This window comes from Tetrao urogallus (assembly GCF_951394365.1).
Source record: "Tetrao urogallus genome assembly, chromosome: 5".
NCBI lineage: Eukaryota > Metazoa > Chordata > Aves > Galliformes > Phasianidae > Tetrao > Tetrao urogallus.
The window spans coordinates 42,303,764-42,325,282 of NC_136818.1; the positions used below are offsets into that span (position 1 = coordinate 42,303,764).

At 37.4% G+C, this 21,519-nt stretch overlaps 1 protein-coding gene across 1 annotated transcript in view; it reads left to right on the forward strand.

The window, feature by feature from the left end:
• POLR3A (RNA polymerase III subunit A) overlaps window positions 1-8,136 on the forward strand; it is a gene marked incomplete at both ends in the record, with an annotated part of 30,474 nt that extends 22,338 nt beyond the window's left edge. The window contains 8 exons of the mRNA XM_079536106.1: window positions 1,431-1,601; window positions 2,185-2,278; window positions 2,381-2,473; window positions 2,955-3,119; window positions 3,434-3,598; window positions 3,905-4,036; window positions 5,364-5,496; window positions 7,988-8,136. Of these exons, the coding sequence (XP_079392232.1) occupies window positions 1,431-1,601; window positions 2,185-2,278; window positions 2,381-2,473; window positions 2,955-3,119; window positions 3,434-3,598; window positions 3,905-4,036; window positions 5,364-5,496; window positions 7,988-8,136 (1,102 nt within the window). The remainder of the gene's footprint in view (window positions 1-1,430; window positions 1,602-2,184; window positions 2,279-2,380; window positions 2,474-2,954; window positions 3,120-3,433; window positions 3,599-3,904; window positions 4,037-5,363; window positions 5,497-7,987) is intronic.
• Window positions 8,137-21,519: the final 13,383 nt, after the last annotated feature.

The window sequence follows — 21,519 nt, forward strand, 5'->3', positions numbered from 1 at the left end:
AACCTGCCCAGAGAGATGGTGGGGTGTCCCTCTCTGGTGATAATCAAAATTGCCAAGATGCCTTCCTGTGCAAACTACTGAGCTTCAATGGGGGAGATTGGACTTGATAGGTTTCCAGAGGTCCCTTCCGATCACTGTGATTGTGGGATATCTGCAGAGGCCGTAGTTTTCTTTCATAGCTAATTACCAGTTATGTCCACAGATCCTGTTTTGATAGCAGATTCTGGTAAAAGCCAAAAGCAATGTGTTCAGAGTGGGAGATATTATGTAACATCAAGCATTTTTACATCCATTGGTAGAGATGTTCTCTTCCTCCTCTGATTGCAAGAGACTGCCTCCAAAGGCTCTGTGAGAAGTAATAGATGAATGTCTGTTTCAGTCCATAACAATGTTAATAGTTTATCTTGATCTAAGCTGTCCATGGAAACCTATGTCATATTTTGGACTAACACGTTCTCAAATCTGTTATGGACTGTTTAGAAGCTTTTTTATTTATTACAGTAAAGTAGAAGTAAGAGATTTGAACATCTATACTACCTGTAAGAGTTATTTACTTAAAGGTCTCCAGTCTCCTGGAGACCTCACTGGTATACAGTTGTTGGTGGCATCTATTTTGTTTGATTTTGTTCTAATTTGATTACTCACATAAACTTAAGATATTTGTCTTGTGTTATTTGAACATGAAGAGTTAGTAACATTGCATACTTTGTTAGCTTAAGAACATTAACTGCAGGATCTGAAGAAAATTGTAGGGGAGAATGTAAACCATTTTGAGATTGCATGGTGTACTGTGGTCAGCTTCATTTTCTGTCTTAAGGACAACCAGTACTCCAAGTAAATTAATAATAAATAAATTAATAGATTTTAGAAGGGGACAAATATGGGATGCTCCCATTAAATGTGTAAGTGAAGGGGAAGCAAGTCATCAGTTTAAGTTTTATTCTTAAGGTGAAAGTAAGGAGGCATTAATGTCTGGATTTTGCTCTAATTAGAAGCAGTCTGCCTAGGAATTTATTGAAGACTTAATAAAGATCTCTCCTGTTTAAAAATAGAGGGGAATTTTGAAAATATTGGTAGGGGAGTTCCCTGAATGGGGAAACTAGAATTGCTGTCTGTTTTGGGATAGTTTTCTATTCCAGATGTTATTGTGAGGCCGTGGAATGTCTATATGGTAAGGCATCCTCTTGCCTTGAGTTAGGTCATTGCCTTTGTGCATTAGTTACCCTTTAACCTCTTCTATTGCTTGTTTATTTAAAAGCAAAGCAAACAATCCTTCCCCCCCCCCCCCCCCCCCCAAAAAAAAAAGAAAAACCTCACAATTAATAAAATCCTATTAAATCTACCAGAATAGTCTCTATCTTTGCTTGCATAGGGTAGCCTTGAGTTCCATGTTTCTTGTGTTTTTATGAGACTATTTCTTTCTTTGTCAGGGCACAGATGGAGCCTGGTTCTGCAGTAGGAGCTCTTTGTGCACAGAGCATTGGTGAGCCTGGCACACAGATGACTCTGAAGACTTTCCATTTTGCTGGGGTTGCTTCAATGAACATTACTCTGGGTGTGCCAAGAATCAAGGAAATTATTAATGCTTCAAAAGCAATTAGGTGCTAACATTAACTTTTTTATTTTTAATTCCTCCTCTAAGTGAAATCTGATAGAAAAACGTAGTGATAGCATTTTCCTATTGTCAGTAACATACTAGGCAATACTGAATCCATGCCATACCCAAAGAAGAAGAATCTAATGTCTTTGCAACTAAGTGATTTAAAGCCAGAAAAATAGAACAGTTTTGTGTTTGTTTTGCTTTTTGTTTTGAAAATTGAGACAAATTTTTTACTCAAGTTTTTACTATTCTGCTGGTATCTGTCATATTGTGAAGCTTTTTAGTGTTTAGTGATAGTTAAATCTACCTGCATATCCTTGAAGTTATTCTTTAAATAATACCAGAGTAGTATAGGCCATCAAAATAGTAATTATTGTGGTGTTATAATCTTTTGCGAATTTGCTTAATTTTTACCAACCTAAAGTACATGAATATTCTTTATGTGTCTGAGAAGACTCAAAGTCTTTCAGTGTTCTTAAATGCCACTCTTAGAGCTCATAACGTGAGCTGTAATTCGTATTGCCATCTCTGATCTAGTATAGCAGTTTTCTACCTCTGTTTTCTTGTGTGCTTGTTCTTTGTAGCACACCTATTATAACAGCACAGTTGGACACAGATGATGATCCTGATTTTGCCCGCCTGGTTAAAGGAAGAATTGAGAAGACTTTGTTAGGAGAGGTAGGAAAAACTGTATTATTGGTAATGTCTTAAATATAAATACTAGCCAATTACAATAAAGCGTTTTGACCATCCTTATATGCTAACTATTTCATCTTCAAGATATCAGAATATATTGAAGAAGTGTTTCTTCCAGATGACTGTTTCATCCTAGTGAAGCTGTCTTTGGAGCGCATTAGACTACTGAGATTAGAGGTGGGTTTTTCAGCTCTTAATCAGAACATGCTTTTTCAGGTTTCAGAGGGTGTCCTAATCCTTTCACAGAAATAAAAATGAAAGAAAAAAATGAAAAGTCTATGAAAGGGGAAATAGAAAGGATGTTCTGTGGCTCTATTACATCTGTATCTTTTACCTTTTTATTACTAGTGAAGTGGATAATTTTTCATGTATTTGGAAATGAGAATGTAAATTCATTTCTTGATGTCATTTTCAGTGCAAGAGTATTTTTTTCCCCATCTTTAAGAACATACAGGCCTATATGTACCTTCCGCATAGGTTGGTGTATCATGTAACTTAACAGTAATTTTAGGGGCTTTTTTGTTTTGGTTTTTTTTTTTTGCATTCCATTTCTTGATTTTTCTTTTGGGAGGGCTGAAATATTGTCTACCGCCCATGTCTTTGAGCAGATTTACATATGCTGAGATATTCAGATGTTGCTGACTGATGCTTGTCGCAGGTGAATGCAGAGACTGTGCGCTACTCAATTTGCATATCTAAACTCAGAGTGAAGCCTGGAGATGTTGCTGTCCATGGAGAAGCAGTCGTATGTGTGACGCCTCGTGAAAATAGCAAGAGTTCAATGTATTATGTGTTGCAGTCCCTGAAAGAAGAACTACCAAAGGTTAAAGCAAAGCCTTTGTTTTGTGTTCTTTTGGGAGATATTTAGCAATAATAATTCAGACGGGTCTGTATGTGAGGATGTGTGATGGCGTAAAATAGAAAATATAGGTAGTGTGTAAGGTTACTGGTACAGTATGAATGTCATATTGCAGTACTGTAGATAAGAGCCCAAAATCTGATTTCATATATTTTTAAATTTAGTATTTGCTCCAAAGGGATGAAGTTTCAAAACGGGTTTAAATTTTGATTAGGGCTTCTGTTTTATACTGCATTGCTGTAGATGTTGAAATAACTCCTGTTTTTTGTTTTGTGCAGGTTGTAGTGCAGGGTATACCAGAGGTTTCCCGTGCTGTCATCCATATTGATGAACAAAGTGGTAAGGAAAAGTACAAACTTCTAGTTGAAGGTGATAACCTGCGAGCTGTTATGGCTACTCATGGAGTGAAAGGAACAAAAACATCCTCTAACAACACTTACGAGGTAAGGGGCAGTTGGTATAGTTGTGTTTTGGTTTTGTTTTTCCAGTAGTGTCCTTATTACAAGTGCTTTTTTGTGTTAAGATGCTGCAATTTATTTATAATGAAGACTGACTTCATTAATAGTTATCACGATATATTAACATGAGAATAATTTGACTGGCATCACAATTCAGAGTTTTTAATAAATATTTTTAAAGCAAAGGTGTACAAAATGCTATTGTCAGTGTTATCTGACATTGGGTGGTATTTGTTCAGGCACACATGTTGTCTAAGGTTATTCATTAATTCTACGTAATCTTTCTTGTAGGTAGAGAAAACACTTGGAATTGAAGCTGCTCGAACCACCATTATCAATGAGATTCAATATACAATGGTGAACCATGGTATGAGCATTGACAGGAGGCATGTTATGTTGCTGTCTGATCTTATGACTTACAAGGTTTGTACTGTGCATTATTTTTTTCAGTCTAACATTGGTCTGCTTATCCAAATTAATTTTACCATCATTGATAATCTTGAGTCAGGGAGATAGGTATCAGTTAAAAGTTCGAAGAATTGTAATTTGTACCAACTAAATATTGTTGATTGTGTATCAAACAAAAATGGCTGATGAATCATGGGGAGTGTGTGAAAGTTCTATTTTGATTGAAGACATGTTGATACAATGAATAGAGAATCATAATTTCATACTAGAAATCAAGCTTAAAAATAGCAGAATGAAAATCAGCTGGGTAATTCTGCATGCAATTTAAGGCTTGCTTTGCAAAACACTACATGGGGTTCAAAGCAGCTGTACTGTGCATAGAAGTCAAAGAATACAGACCTTGCAAATAGAATCAGATTGCATTTAGAGTATCAAGAAACTTCCTGAACTTTTTATTAAAAGAATTATCTCTGTTTGTTATTGATTTCACTTTTTTTTTTTTTTTTTGCCTTCACATCCAAAATGTTTTTTCAGATGTATTTGGGTCCACTTAGTGAAGTCAGATTTTCCACTATTGCCTGCCAGAGCACAAGGGTTTGATCTGAGGGAAATGCATAAAGGAGTTCAGACCTCTCTCAAAACTGTAGGGCTTTGTTGTACTGAGCAGAAGCAGTCCCTGGGGCTGGCTGTGCAGAGCTGCCACACAATGGGAAAAAGGGCATCAGAGTGCAGCACTTTACACTTTTTGGGCTCCTACCGTGCATTCTTTCACCACAAAACTGCATTGAGTCTGTTATAATTGGGATGTTTGTTACAAACAGAGGCAGAAATACATCAAGATAGTTTTAAAAACAGAAGTGTTTTTATCAGGAGATTTTACAAATGAAGACTTAGTATGTTCTGTAGTTCTCTGGCAGCTGAAATCAGATTTATTGTTAGACAATAGGCAATAGTTTCAGTATAGTGCTTTCATAGCTGTAGTCTGAGACACCACAGAATTTTGTAGCAGCAACTAGCTTATTTGTGTTTTTTCTCTTGTCCGTGTTTGTTTCATTCTTGTCTTGATACTCTTGTGTCACAAAATACCTTATTTAGAGTTTATATGTTTCTGTAGTGCATGAATATCTTTTGAAGTACTTGTTATTGTAGAGCTACTGACTTCAAGATGCTTAGCTGTGAAGCAGCATATTATGAAAATGCTATATAGGAGCTAGTGCTTTATCTACTACATGTCTTATGTATTTGTCAGAATAAAAAAGTACGTTTTTGTTGTTTACTTTATTTTTCTTTTTAAGCATAACTGACCTTGAGCTGCTTTCTTTGGGTTTCTCCATCAATCAAGGGTGAAGTACTGGGTATTACCAGGTTTGGACTGGCAAAAATGAAGGAAAGTGTGTTAATGCTGGCTTCTTTTGAAAAGACTGCAGACCATCTCTTTGATGCTGCCTACTTTGGACAGAAGGACTCTGTTTGTGGTAGGTATTGCAAATCCTGTTGTAGTTTGGGTCCTTACCCTATAGCTTTAAACCTCTTCAAAGTATATTAGATTTTTTTGGCATTTTTAAGCTTTCTGTTCAACTTAGGTGTCAGAAATGTCAGGTCTGAAACTGATCTGTATTTCTTGATTCTAGAAGTGTGGTATATGTTTCTGTACTAATCTCAGTTGGACATCTGTTTAATGTTGCTTAAGCACATTTACTTATGTGGATTTGCTGTTAAACTAAACTGAGAAAAGGAGAGGCCTAAGATTTTATGCTCTTCATCATGTCTTTAAGGCTTATCATCCAGGAGCTGTAACTCCTCATTATACTTCATTAGCACCAAGAAACTCTAATAAGACAACTGTGATACACTAAGATTTACTGGCTTGTGTGTATTTGAAGATCTTAAAGCGTAGTCAGTCTTACTCAGTGTTTTGTAGACAGAATCTTTTCAGAATTCATGATATCTATTAGAAATCTTTATATAACCTGTCTGCATTTTAAGAACTCTGACAATTTCTGGCTGTCCGGCATTTCACATGAGTGGGATTTCAGTAATGTTTTTAAAAATTCTGTCCAAAGCTAAAGCAAAAATACTGTGCAGAACTGATTCCACTCTGTACAGTAGTGAAAAGAAAGTATTTTCTCAGAATTCCCATTGAGATAGTAAAATCTTGTTTTGACTGATGTGGAAACTAAAGATCTTTTCATGTTGCCTTTTAGAAAAAATATTTTGATTCCAGTATGTAAACAGAATGGACAGAACAGAAAATTGTTGCTTGTCTCCTCAGACTGAAGTGATCTTGCTTTTAGGAAGTGATCTTTCTTGTAAGAAAACTAGCTGTGTAACTGCCTGACCTGGTCATCACGAGTTACCTTTGAATTGCTATGAGAGCACTTACTCACACTTTTCCTTCTCCAGAACAGGAGAACTTAAACATTGCCAAGAAAAATGAGTAGGTGCTCAGTATCAACTATAGGTGCTGAACTGAATAGCATTTCAAATCTGTGCTTCTACAGAATGTGTGGATGTAGTTTTGGGCAATGTGGCTTCTGAAGTTCTTGTGTTTTTCAACTGAGAAAATGAGGAACAGCTGATTTAATGCTTTACATACCTAAAAGACGAGCATTTTTTGTGTGTTGCTGATGCCAGCTTTTACTGGGCAGAGCAAAATCCTAGTATATGTTAAAATGCACGTGTATATAACAGGCTTGTTTGATACAGCAATGTTTTCTGCTCAAATGTTTCCTGCTACATGTGACTAATGCCAGATACTACAAAAGGATATGGGGAGAAAAGGGCTCCTGGTTGTTTTTTGAAGTATTGCTAGGGGAGAATGATTCTCAAAATCTAAATGTTTTTTTCCATGGTTCAGGAGTTGGATCTGCTTGAAAAGTTATGTGAAACCAGGAAAGCTTTATTTCATTAGGTTTTAGAAAGGTATTTCCTTCATGCATTCTAACAAGTATGCTGCAAAGGCAGTTCAAAGAAGTAGGCCTAAATGTACAGTAAGTAACCTGAGATTTCTGTTATGCATAAGGTTTTTAAGTATATAATGCTTAGTAGCATTATAGTAGAATGCAGCAATCAGCTAAGAGCAAAAATACTGAATCTTCATTTGTAGACATAAAAGATCAGTAAAATTTTGCTAGAATTTTAAGGAAATGAATCTTCAACCTTCAGTCTTCAATGTTTGTTCAAATGCACTGTTTTTTACTGCTCATAGGATTACCTGTTTTTGTTGTTGCTTGTATTGTTTTGGTTTTCTTTAATGCATACAAGAAGGATCATATTCTCATATTCCTGAGAGTGTGTGTAAGTGTTGTTTTGGATTAGAAGTCTGAAGAGATTAAAAAAAAACCCTGATTTCTGATAGTTTACTTTTAATATGGCATGCTTATTAGAAAAATTGAGTACATCAGAGTGTCTGAGATGTCAGTACATTGCTGTGGAAACTTAGTAGCAAAGAAAAATAAAGCAGACGGACTGAATCTTTAAGTTCAAACCAAGCAGTTTTTGAATTAAGAAAATGCAATAAATAAAAAACAACAAACTAAAGTAGTGAATACACCTCTTTCACTGGAAAATTGCAGATGTTTGAAGGGCCAGATTTGACTGAATTGTTTTCTCCAACTCAGAAAATGGATATAAAGTGAATTTGCTGTGCACCTTCTGGTGTTGTCACCAAGTGGAATGCATCTTCTGTCTAACCTTAGGGTGCTGTTACTGGCAGAGATGATGTTGAAGTTAGGTTGAATTTTTACCAATTTAGAATGTAAGTAACACCCATTGAATAACATACTGATCTAACATTCTGATAAGCATAACATTTAATCTAGTAAAGAGAGATTGGTTTTCACATGTGAGATTCAAGGAGATTGATAGGTGATATGTTCAGAATGGGCATGTTAAAGCAATTACACTTTATCTGAACTTTTTGTTCTTCATGTGTTCAGTGTGTTGGTTTGCTTTTTTCCCCTCTAGGTGTTTCTGAGTGCATCATCATGGGAATCCCAATGAATATTGGAACAGGACTTTTTAAGCTTTTGCACAAAGCAGACAAAGAATCAACCCCTCCTAGGAGGCCTCTGGTATTTGATAATAATGAGTTTCATATCCCCATTGTTACATAACATTTAGGCATAATAGAAGGTAGAGGTGGGAAAAAAAAAAGAGGAATCTTGAGGAATCTTAAGGAATGTGTATTATCAGTTCTGTGTGTTTCAATAACTGAATTGATAAGTGAAATACTAGCAGAAGAATTGCCTAATTATTTAACATCTGTTACTTGTACAGTCTCTCGAAAGGAGAAATTTCTCTGTACCAGAGAGTGGAAATAGATGTAAAGTGTACTTCAGCTGATGGCTTTCTTCGTGTGCTAGCATTTTCCGTGGTACAAATAATAAAAATAGAAACATGCTTTGGAATGATTCAAAGTTATTAGTACCTTCTGGGAATTACTTCCCAGGCTAGTTGCTCCTATACAAACCAGCATCAAAGTTTTTCTTCACTGTCACAAGAAAAGTTCTGAGTTTTCGGCATGCAGTTCTTGCTGCCTATGAAGTAAAAATAGTGCTTAGAATATAATATACATGTTACAATATCTGAGGCAGTGGGTTTTTTTTTTTTGTTTGGGTTTTTCAAGAAATGATTTGTATCTAGATTACTGAAACTGATGAGAAATAATTCTGCTTCGGGTACTCTTGCAGCAGGGCTGAACAAACATTGAAAAGCATGTCAAAACATGGTGTTGGAGGAAAGGAAGTGCTGTACTTGGAAGTATGTGCTCTGTGTGGGTGGATCTCAAGTGTCAAAGCTACTGTTGCCTTGCTTTGTGGTTCTGTAGGCAGTACAAACTTCTTGTAAGCGAATAGTATAGCTAAAACCTCGTAGTAAAGCTACATGTGTTTGGGAAAATAGCTCCAGAGCTTGCTCATTATTTCCTGAGAGCTAGGTTATTCTAGAGGCTGAAGGAAATTGTGATCAACTGATGACTATGAGAAAAGTATACTTTATGAAACTGTAATATTGGCTACAAATGGAAGTGAAGAGTAATTATATTTAAGTATTTGTTAAAATTTATGCAGTACAATAGCTTGCTTTATATATAGATATTTTCATTACTGTTAACAAGTTAAAGTTGTTCTTAACTCAGTACTGGACAGATATATTCAGACTTGATTAAAAAAATACCTGCTGAAGTATTCTGGAAGCTTGCACACTGCATATTTGGAAATGTCATCTTAACAGAAGCAGCAGAGATCATTCTATAGTTCCTAAGAAGTGAGACTTGAAGAAAATTAGAATCGTGTTGCTGATTTCACTTATTCTGTGTTAACTTAAGAAGTGGTGTCAAAAGCATCTGAAATATTTGTTCTTAGCTTGTTGTTTTTTCTTTCTCTATTTTTCCTTTATCCAAAGTTGTTATCCAGGAAATGGTGTTTTCCCCAGGATTGTGCTTTAGGACATAGCTATAAGAAGTGGCAGATTATGAAACAGTTACTAAATTCTGCAAAGATGATTATAAGAACATGATGAACCAAAAATAGTCTTTCATAATATAGCACTTGTTGTTACACTGCTAGAATCTGCAACTTACAGTAGCCTTTGTTTTGGAAGTTTTGTAAGTGAGTGGGGTTCTCTGAACAACTCAATCCCATTTTGATACATAAAGCAGAAATAGAAATGAAGCTGCTTTCAAGTGTGGACATGAAGTCATTTGAAAGTGTTTCAATCTTTAGCCTATTAGACTAGTTTTCAGAGTGAATACACATTGTAAGTTATTTCAGTTGTAGCATGTTTAAACTTCATTTCTGTGGACAGAAACTGTCTTGGTTCTTTTTCTTGTTGGCAGTACTTGGATGAGGAGTGTACTTATAACATCAGTCAAGAAAAGCAAAGTAGAGAGAGGAACTCAAGTTGTACACTCTTAAAGTAAGACAAGGTGGCTAAATGATCTAGCATTTAAAAAGCATTTAAAAGGAATGAGTCTGTGCTGCAGACATGGCACCAAAAGAGAAGTGTAGTGCTACTTAACTGCAATGTAAAACCTGTTGTTTTAAATTGAGGGTTCCTCTGTTCTTAGGGTTTTTTTTTTTTAATTCATCAAACTGTGCAGAGAAGACCCAATGTGAAATTCAATGTTGCTGTTCTCAAATGTTCTTGTACTTTTTATGTAGTACTGAAATATTCTTCTGTCTAGATTTTGGCAGGGTAAAGATTTGGAATGTAATGCATTTGGTACCTACTCTGAAAGCCATGTGTATTTTGCTGTTTGAACAGCTAAGAATTCAGAATAAATAAAATTCTTTGATCTCAGTGAGATTGCCTTTTAACAATTTGTCTGTGTAGATTCTATTTCTTCTTTTTTTTGTGTGTGTGTAGGAGAATAAGACAGGTAGGGACCAAAAGGAGAGCAAGCCAGTAAAGCTTTCCTGTGGATGAGTACCTAATTTTGTCATGGGAAACTGTCATGAAAGAGCTTGGCATTTTTATGAGTACCTTCTGAAGATTCTTCTGCAATTTTAATTGTGTGAAGTTTGTATTGGTATGAGTGGCCACCTAGTTTTCTTCTGTAAATATGGTGAAAAGAAGCTATTGAAATGGTGGCTTTACTCTTTTGTATGTCTTAAGTATTCAGTAAATTACATTTGTTATCATGGCCTATAGTATGACAATAAAAAGAGGCAGAGATTATAATGTAAACCTTGTGTTTGTTTATTGATGCATTATAACTTGTGCATAATAGATTTATGGGTGACCTGACCCTCTCTCTCCCCCTCATCTGCTTAGTTAAGACAGTTGACAATTACTGAGTTTTCCAAAAAAGAAGTTTCTGGTAGCTGGAAAGTGGGATCAGTAAGGGCTTAATATACTACTGCTGTCCTTCTGAAGTGATGACAGTTTGGGATCTAACTGTGCTGCTTGAAGGAAGAAAAACAGTGGCTCAAAGAGCCATTACAGTAGGCAGTTCCTCAGTAGCTTTGGTTATCACTGTGCTTGCAGACAGGAATGCCTTTAGAAACTCAGCAAATGACAAAGATTTCAGTAGTATCTACTTATGTGCCTAAATTCTTCTGGAAAGAATATAACTCATGAATATTGCATTTTGAAAAGGATTAGCTGAAACTATGTATTTAGACCTGGAAAAATCTGTCAGTAATCAAAATGTGGAAGGGGAAGAAATATTGTAGTAAAAATTTGCCTGGGATTTTCTGTTGCATAAGATGAGAAAAATTAAAAGGGATCAAATCAGAAAAATATATTAATGCTTTAGTGAAGAAATACTTTATGGGTCACTGAGACGTGGTTACAGCATTGATGTAATTGCAGAGCAAATTTGTCTTGACTATTTGAATAAAGATCCAAATCTCACAGCACAATCTAAAAGAACAATTAAACCAAACAGCCCTTGTACTTCAGTATGCTAGTGCTTGTGAAAATTAAGGTTTCTAGTAGCTAACAAAGTGAAAAAATTTAAAGCATTCCATGGAGTGTGACTAAATCACATTCTATCGTTTCTGGAAAAGAAAGATGAGATGTAATTCTCTATTTTTAATTAAGGTTGTTTTTTTTTTTTTTTTTTTTTTTTTCTCTCGATGTTGGAGCTATGAGAAGGAAGGTAACCTGTCAAAACAGTATATGTGAAGAAGGAAGGTAGAGGAGAAAACAGTCCTGATGTGCTTCTTTCATGAATTGGGACAGGCTTGGTTTTTTTCCTTTTTTTTTTTTTTTTTTTGCCTCATCCTGCTTAAAAAATAACTTATGAAAATACAGAATTGTTACCGTCTGCATGTGTTCTCTATAGTGAACGTTTAAATAATAGCTCCAAGATTTTCTCAGAAGCATGAAGTTCTGGCAGCTCACTGGGTATCATCTCACATTCTGCAGCTGCTGCAGAGCACTGAAGCAAAGCTGGCTTAACAATGCTTGAAGGTGATGCTGAGAGATGCAAGATACCAGTGTCTAAGACTGAAAATAATATGGAACAGGTGGTCTTGTGTGTATTCACAATTGCAAACTGCAAAACATATGAAAGATGACTTCCTCTTCACTGCCTGAAAGCTATGAAGTCGCTGTAGCTGTGTGAGTGCCTTTCTCCTGTGTAACTCAGTTCACAGGGGTCTTTTATACAAGAACTTAGACTGTACTTCAGAATTCTGCTGACTGTGATATTCTTTGAATACAGCATTGTCCAAACCACTTTTTGTTCTGATTATAGGGTATAGCTTTTTACATAAATTGCTCTGAAAGTAATGCTTCTTGTTTATTTCTGTGAAAGCAACAACCGTCACAACATGCACAATAAAAACTGTTTGGAAGAGCAAATTCTCAGTTACAAAGAGGGTTATTTTTCAACATTTTCACTACCGTTAGCCATTTGTGAACATGAGCTGGTTGAAATGCCATTCATTTTGTGATGTGACAGCTGTGCATGGCCATCTGGAACACAATTTGTCTTTCATGTTGCTGTCACTACCGTACTACCCACCACCTTGCTGTGCTCACATCTGCTGTTTGGTCTCCATGAGCATTCAAGCAAGTGTTGATATATGTCCATGGGTGCAATTTTTTCTGCACGGAGGAATTCCATTCTACATTCTTGCTTTATCTACACATCCACATCAGGCACCCTTGTATCAGACTGTCCCCCTGCTGCTATCTCTCAGGCTGCAGGGAAATGTAATGGGAGATTGTTGGAAAGGTTCAACCTCTGTTGCCATACCGCCAATATCCACCTGTGATATCATAGGCCAATGTAATTAGCAGATACTGCTTTTGGAACAGCCCTAATATAAAGCATCTGTATTCATCAAATGCTTAAAGATGCTTCTTAATCCCAAGAGTCTGTTTTGTGAGTTTTATAAGCCTGCAACATTAGAGTGTTTGTTGCTTTTGGAAGAAATAATGGTATGTGTTATTGACATAGCATGGGAATAGAGTTGTTTCTCTAGTTGTTGAAGATAGAAGGAAGAAAAGTGGAAGACAATGCAAAAAAATAACAAAGGAGTATGGGAATAGACTGGAAGTTCATGTCTGTTTGTGGAAAGACATGCCAACTAGGTGAAGTGGCACATAGATGTTAGTAATCTCTAGAAGCCATCCTATTGAAGCAATGGAAATGACAGAAAAAGCACATGTATTTCTCAGAATTCAGATTTCATCATCTTTACTGGAAATCAGACTATGACAACTGACAGTTAAATCGTCATTTATTCACTAGGTGATTACTAATAATGAGTAATAACTGAATTATTTTCCTTTAGTTATCAGCATATAGTATATATACTATATATAGGTTATAGTAGTCATTCAATCAACAGTATGAAAATACAGCAGTTGAATTACAGTGACGTGCAGTTAAGTATAAAGACTACACATTGAATTCTAGTACAGTCCATGCAGAAGATGATATACAAATATATGAAAGTGGGGCAGTTAGGAATCTGGTGTTGATAACTCTGGTTAGATCACAGGTATTCCAGGAAAATGCTTATTTGAGGACTTTTAAATAGTTTGAAACTCCTGCTGCTAGGCCAAGAGATGGAAATGACATTAGTTAATTCGCTAGTGGTGTAGCCTCTCCCACTAGAACACAAGCTATGATGTCTGTGAAGATCTTTCGCAGAGCCTGTTGTAATAGGGCAAGGGGAAATGGTTTCAAACTAAAAGAGAAGAGATTTGGATTGGATACAAGGAAGAAGTTTTTATAATAATGGTGGTGAGGCAAGAGAACAATCATCCAGAGAGACAGTGGATGTCCTAACCTTGGAAACATTTGAGGTCAGGCTGGACACGGCTCTGAGCAACTTGATTGAGTTGTAGGTGTCCCTGTTCACTGTGCGGGAGTTGGACCAGATGGCCCTTAAGGATCTCTTCTGACCCAATACATTCTGTAATTCTATGATTCTATATTTGCAATGAATGCTTACCACCACTGAGGAGTGTTGGTGAATCCTAGTATACAAGTAAAAGACTGGAGGGTGTGCAGCCTCTGTGAGTGGCTTCCTTTTTCTGCTGAAAGCTGGCATGCACTGCTGAACCAGGTTCATTTCACCTCCATGTTGTTTTGTCAACTGGAGACACTGGCAATCAGAAATGAAGCTGTTGTGAAAGCAGCAGGTAGCTGAGTTTTTTACTGCAGATATTTTTTTCTCCTTCCTGGGAAAGTAGGTGTTGGTCAGCTAATATTCCCACGCATACAGTATTTTTATCTGCTTATATCCTTTTTTAACTGTTACATTGTGCAATTGTTAAAAATAAAATAAAGAAAGTTAATTGCCAAGAAATACAGAATAATGAGACTGCCCTGAGGTAAACTGTAATGGTCTCAGGAGGTGCTAGCATTAGGCATATGTGAAACTTCAAAATTCTTTGATTTGTTGTTTGGTGTTGTGCTCACATCTGAGCAGTACTGCTGGAAACTCTTGCTGGTCTTTGTTGTGGTGGGAATGGCCTTGATCATAGCTCTGCAGTGAGATCGTGAAAGGTACAGAAGGCAGAGAACCTTCTTCATGCTGCTTGCTACTTGACCCCTGCAATTTGCCAGTGCAGTGATATTAAAGTGTTTGCAGCATATACATAAAGCTACCTTGAAAAATCCACAAGTCTTTTTACCATAAGCAAATCTTCCAGGTTTCTAGCTCATATGAATATTTTCCAGTTCCATCACGGACTTCCTTTATACTTCAATTTAAAGAAGATACTTAATTCTTCTGACTTAGGCCACTGCAGTGCATTTTCTAGTTTCCTTTTACATTTATTCGTTTTCTTCCTGTCCTTGTTTCTCCCTTCTGGGCCCTGGTGACTGTCACTAGTGGTGACACAGCTTCCCTGTAGCAGTGCTATGTCAACCATAGTGTGCCACTGGCTGGCTTCAGCTCAGCCATGCGAGGTTGCTGTGAACCCTTGCCCAGAGGATAATTAAATCACTTGAGGAAAAAACACTTCCTCAGCACATCTGGATGTGGAAATGTACTGCCATCAAAATTACCATTATGGTCAAATAACTTCTGAGCTGATGACTTTGTTATGTAAGGAAGTGTGTTTGTGCTCTGAACTGAAATACAGGGCATCCCTGCTAGATGGGATTTTCTGTCATCACTGAAAACTCTTCATCTGCTTAATTTTCTGCTTTTCTCACTGGCCTGCATTTGTTCCTTCCTGTGTACCCAGCACAGATGTTTCACTTGCTGTGTTTGCATGTGTTCTGTTGAGAATAAGAAGAGATGCTCAGTGCAGGAGCGTGGTGACAGGCACGTGTAGGATCAGCTGCTCCTGCTGTACGCTTGTGTGATCTTGGGAAATCCATAGGCTCTCTGTACATAGGTTGCTCTGAAAGGAATGCCTTCTATTTATTTCCGTGGAAACAACAACAGACAGAGCACAATGATGCTATTTGATAAAGCAAATTCTCAGCTACAAAACACCATCTTTCAACACAGCCACCTCCATTAGCGATGCGTATTCACCAGCGATGAGAAAAAGCTGGCATGCTGCACTTGTAGAAGACTGCAGTAGTGGTGGTGAGCTACTGTTGCTGTTGCCATTGCTGAGAACCACTGCGCACCACCTGTGTGGTCCCATTCACTGTTTGGGTCTCCAGAAACATTCAGCAAGTGTTGATGAATGTCTGTGGGTGCCTTTTTTCCACATGGAGGAATTCAGTTCCACACCTTTGCTTCATCTGCACTTCCATGTCAGACACCGTTGTGTCAGACTGCTCCTCTGCTGCAACAAAATGTAATGGAATATTGGCAGGAAGATTCAACCTCTATGGCCTGGGAGGTGCATGAAGGTTAGAAGTTCTATTAGTACAAATAGCCCGTGGTTAAAAGGATAATATTTGGCTTGCCTTGCTGGTGAGGTGTATTTATCCTTCACAGAATATCCCTAGCAGAGTTGGAGGCTTTTCAATTCAGTTATTCTTTTGCATAGTATTTTCATTACCATGTTGGAGATTAATCCAAGTCCCCTGGAAACCAATTTAAGAGCTCTCTCTAGCTCAGCAGAACTGGATAAGCTTTGATATATGCTTTATAAATGCATATCCATCAATCCCCCTCTGGTTAATGCACCTCTCTATATTTCAAACAGTCATACAACATTTTTCTAAACAGTGTTGCTGTGGACGTGATCTGGGAAGGAGCATTTTAATCCAAATCCTTAAAGCTTCACATGCAGCTCAGGACTTTGTCTCAGATGCTTCTGCTTATTTTGGGACACTGTCTGTATGTTCCTTTCCATTTAGTATTCAGGTGTGTGATTTTTTTATTTATTTATTTTTAATGGAATTATATAAAACAAGGATATTTTGCTGTTGTTGCATTTCACCAGCTCCCCAGTGACAAATCTGCAATGGCAGATGCTCTGCTTCCAGCTCAACACGTTGATTCCCCTCTGAAAATAGGGGATTGGATATAAATATTGTTCAAATTAGACGCAACTTGGTATTTATAATAATTTAAGTTCTAAACTACTATTATGGCACTTTTCTTTGAAAAATATTTGTGAACCTGAAAAGTTCTATTTTTAATTTTTAAATTTGTCTTGGGTGGTGGAATACAGCTGTGCAGGAGATAGGTACCTCACTTTAAAGTGAATAACCAAACCTCATAAAGCTGGTAGCGGAGCTGCCGTTGTGCCAAGCAGGCATGATTCCATTCTGGAAATGGCTGATAGCTTTCTTGTCCCTGCCAAGGCGTAGAGGCTTGCTCAGGCTTTATTCCTTTTCCCCTCAAAAATGGGAGTGCAACATGGGAGTTACTTTGTTTCACGAGTTACTGTTTTCAGAACTGACTTTTCTTAAGCCCAGCATTTTTGTAGTGTGGAATGATCTTTAGTATTTATCTGTGACCACAGCCTGCTTTGTCTGAGCAAGGATGACTGTAGGAAGTTGTACAACCTCAGCTTAATTCTCAATCCCACAAAGAATATCCTGCAATGTTAAAAGTAAAGATTTATTTTCAAATTGCAAGTCTGTAGAATTTCTACAGTGTTTACCTAGATAAATCCTGTGATAATTCAGCTGTTGCACAGAATCCAGAGAATCCTGGAGAACCAAAGTTGGAGGCATAGCTGTCTCCATTTCCACAGGTACCTCTTTGGGCTTGGGCTAGCAACATCTGGGACATCCTTGTGTCATCAGCAAGAACCTTTTCCTTCAAGCCTAACTTTGACCCCAGCCAACCCACAACTGAAGCACTGCCCCACATTCCCCAGCATCATCCTGCTTCTCAGGCAATGCTTCCGATGTGGCTCTGCAAGCATTCTGCCTATAAGTCCTTCTAAATCTCTGCTTTGTCAATTCTGCCTGCTAGGCACAACAGTTTTTCTTTCTATACCCATCAGGCTAATGTCTGACAGCATTATATCCTATCACAACAACTTCTATTTCTCTCTTGCAGCTTTTTTTTAACATATTACATTTTCTACTGATACAGTGAAATTGTATATTTTAGTGGATAATGAGCTGGATAACTGAACCAAAGCCATTCAAAATCAATAGGAGGATCCCTTTTAGTTCCAGAACCACTCTGAAAATATTCATTGCTCTAATAGCCAAGAAAATTTGACAGAAGAACAACGAAGATCTTGAAACAGAGCAGACTTATGGATAGTCCTTGCCATTACAGCTGTCTAGATTCAGCTGAATTTTTCTTATGAGTTCTCAGATTGTGTGTGACTTGTTTATAGATATTTCCCAGGGATGCTGAGGGCATGCATTTGCTTTTAACTCCTCCCCATTATTGTGAAAACAAATAAAAGTAAATGGTATAAATTGCCAGTATTGATTTTAGCTGAAAATTGACTTAGTAATGGAACTATCAGCAAATTACAAGCAATGGCCTTCAAAATGGACTGTTTAAGATCTGCTGGCTTACAGATGAAGTTAAGCATGTGAAAGTTAGCTCAGGCTCCTTTAAGAAATCCATTGTCTTCAGTTTTGTTCTGGACAGACTGGTATCTGAGAGGTGCAGCTTGGTGCATCCTTCCCAAAGCAAGATGAAATTCTTGCCATGGAGGATTGTCATGTGGATCTGCAGTATTTCAGGTTTTAAATGGGAAATTTTAGTTGCTGAAGTAAAACACGATTTTGATTTGCTTCTGCTTTTTCACTAGCCTCAGAAATATTAAAAGCCTTCAGCAGACAGAGTGGTTTGTTTCTATGGAATCTGTCTGAAGATGCTGTCTGATCTTCATTTTAATCTGAGTTATCAGTTCAATCCCTGCCCAGAGCTGGAATAGGCTGAAGAAAGCTGCTCCAGGCAGCACAGGGTGAAACCACTGATAGATTATTAAGGCTACAAAAAAAGCTACACCATACTTTGGTCTGGTTCCCCTCGTGCTGTGCTCTGCAGCAGCTCTCTGAAGAAGAACCAAACCGTTTCCTGCAGCCTGTGGTCACACATGTTTAGGAAGACAGATAAGCCCCTGTGGGTAGAGCCCCCAGCCACTCCCTGGGGCTGGAGCACAGTGTCTGTAGGCAGCACTGTGCCCTCAGTGCCGCTGACATGCCCTGCGCCACTCATGCTACACCTCTACATCTATGTGTACCTCTACATCTTTGCCTTTTTTATGGATCAGTGAGACCTTCTGATCCGCTGCACCAGTAGACCTGCACCTTCCTATTCTGAGATCACTAATCTATTGTCTCTAAATTACATCAGTCCAAAACAATACAATTCCATTGAGATCTGCTCGGCTGCTATTGTTCCATATTGTTCCATTCCATAGTACCTAAGACAAAATCTTTGTTTACTTTGCTTTATCTGCTTTAATCTCACCTTGATAACAGCTTGTATTTCTCCTGCTTGTGGAATATCTAATCATCTTCCTTCCTAAATTCCACACAATGTTGTCAGCTTCCATTAACAGACTGTAGCTCTCAATATTTTTCTCTAAGCCCTGGGAGCTCAAGTCACATGGCTACGTGAGAAGCTTAACTTTCATTGCAAAACTATGCCTCTAGCTTACGTGGCTGCCAATGAAGCTTGAAGACCTGAATCCTAAGGGCTCTGAAAAAAAGAAAAGAAATAAAATGTTTCCTGAGTATTTAAATATTAAAAAAAAATTCTAGAAATATCTCTCCTTTGAGGCATTAGACTTTCTGACAGTTCACATTGAAGCTACTGAGGAGGTGATTCATCAGCGAAATTATAGCAGCAGGGCTGCTGCTGGGATGCAGGCACCAGTAGCTGGTAGCTTCAAAGAAGGATAAAGTACCTGAGACTGAGTGACAGGTACTTTTTACACTGAAGACTATCATAAGGCCTATTAAAATGAATATAAGAAATCTGTTTGAAAGCCCAGATGTTTCTAGCGGGTGTCTTATCAAAAAATCCCAAACTAAAATAGCACAATAGTGTCACTCAGTATGTGGATCACTGACATAGAATATAAATCTCACTGCCTAATGGCTTTGGAAAGCAGAGAACTGGCAAGACAGAATGTTCACTGGTACAGTCTCTGCCACTGCAGGTGCAATGCTTTATACGATTACACTGAAATCCATCTTGAAAACAGGTAGGATTTTCTTTTCCGCTGTTTTATCTTTCTTGTCTGTTTCTGTTCTCCTCTATCTCTTTTCCATATAGCTGTCATGATGCTCAGAACCACCTCAGTTTCAGTCTACAGTTGTCTGATCTGTGTGGAGGATACACTTTTACATTGAAAGCTGTACTATGCTGCAGGATCTTCAATCTCTTTTCAGATTCTAACTCAAATGCATAACACAACATTTCATTTCAGGAAATGTGGTGAGTTTGCATACACAGGCATGATAATGATTGCAGAATAACAAAGGTGTACAGGAAATTACAGGAACAAACTCTTCTTGTCCTAAAGGTTGAATACTGCTCCTGCTGTCCTTTACTCTGTGTTTAAAGTTTCTGAAGGCTTTATTTATACACATATATACATACATATACAATATACTTCCATTAATTTTGTGAAATTTAATGGGATTCCATATACTGCACAGAGTTTAACTCTGGAATAAAAAGAAAAATTATCCTCAGTTGCATGATTGTGAATTGCTGAAACCTAATGCTTCTGTTGAGGATGATGCTGTCTTCCTGACAGAAAATTCTGAAAAAGAAGGGCTTAAAAGTGCTTTGCTGTCCTCAGTGTAAATCAGGGAAGTTTCTGAGGGGCAGATTTACCAAGTAGACACCCATTTTAGTTTTTCAAACGCTATGTTTGAGTACTTTGCTTCTGCAGGGCAACACTAGTGTTCTAATTCTTTCTCAAAAAAAGATAAACAAATAAATTATAACATTAACCCAATTTCTGCTTTTTTATGATATCCTGTCCTCTAAATGTTTCTCATATTGCACAGGCAACTCAAGAATAAACAAATGAGGGAAGTGTTGCACATGTGGCTGGTATGACTATTTGTTGGATCGCCTATTACAAGACACTGTTTCCACACCTTATATTTTAGCTTAACTGAATGATTTCAGAATAATAATTCTTCTAGTTCTGACTAAAAGTACTGCTACCTTAACAACATCTCTGAAGGTCACAGCATTTTTTTCTGATGTCCAAAGCACACATTCCCAGTAGTCTGGCTTCCAAAGATACAGCTTAGAAAATGTATTGATCTTTTCCTGTATCAAGTTGTTTGGAATCCTACTTTATATAAACACACAGGATGTCTTCTGGCAGAGCTTTTTATTACAGAGTATATTTTAATGAATATATTTTTTTAAACTTTCATTTTTCTTGTTTTAAACGAGAAAACAAGCAAACAAACAAACAAACAAAAAAAACAACAAAAAACTGTTTTTGTGATACCAAATCTTAGAAAATTCTTGAATATTCTGTGCAAGTAATAGATTTTGAGTTTCAGTCAAAGATCTTTGGTTAACTTAAATCTAAGTTTGAAAATCTCTTCCATAGTTTATCCCAGAAAACTTGGCAGGGAAACCAGGGAGAGTTTTTCCCTTTCTTCTTGAGGACTTTGGAGGAGGCTTCCTTGAAAATTGATTTTGCTTCTTTGTTATCTTGGCAGTAGAGTTGTACACTCTGGGGTATTGTAACGATCCAAATCTTGTTCAATTCACATTGGCACAATAATTTTGCATGTTCCATAGTTTGAGCTTTCAAATATAACACGTATATCTATTCCATTAAGGGACGGAACACCTCCCCTGTCAGGACAGGCTGAGAGCTGGAGCTACTGAGCCTGGAGAAGGCTTCAAGGAGACCTGACCTTCAAGGAGGCCTTTCAGTATCTGAAGGGAAGATGTAAGAAAGAACAAAGACTCTTTAGCTGTATCTTTTGTGATAGGACAAAGGGAAATGCTTTTAATCTAAAAAAGGGGAGATTTAGAATGGAAATATGGAACAAGTTTTTTACAATAATCAGAATCATAGAATGCCTAGGGCTAGAAGGGACCTTAAAGATAATCTCATTCCAAGAACTGTGTGCTGCATGCAGGGTTGCTGACTGCTAGAAGAATGCAAGACCTGTGCCTGTACTGGCCTCACCCATACACTGCATTAACCTCCCT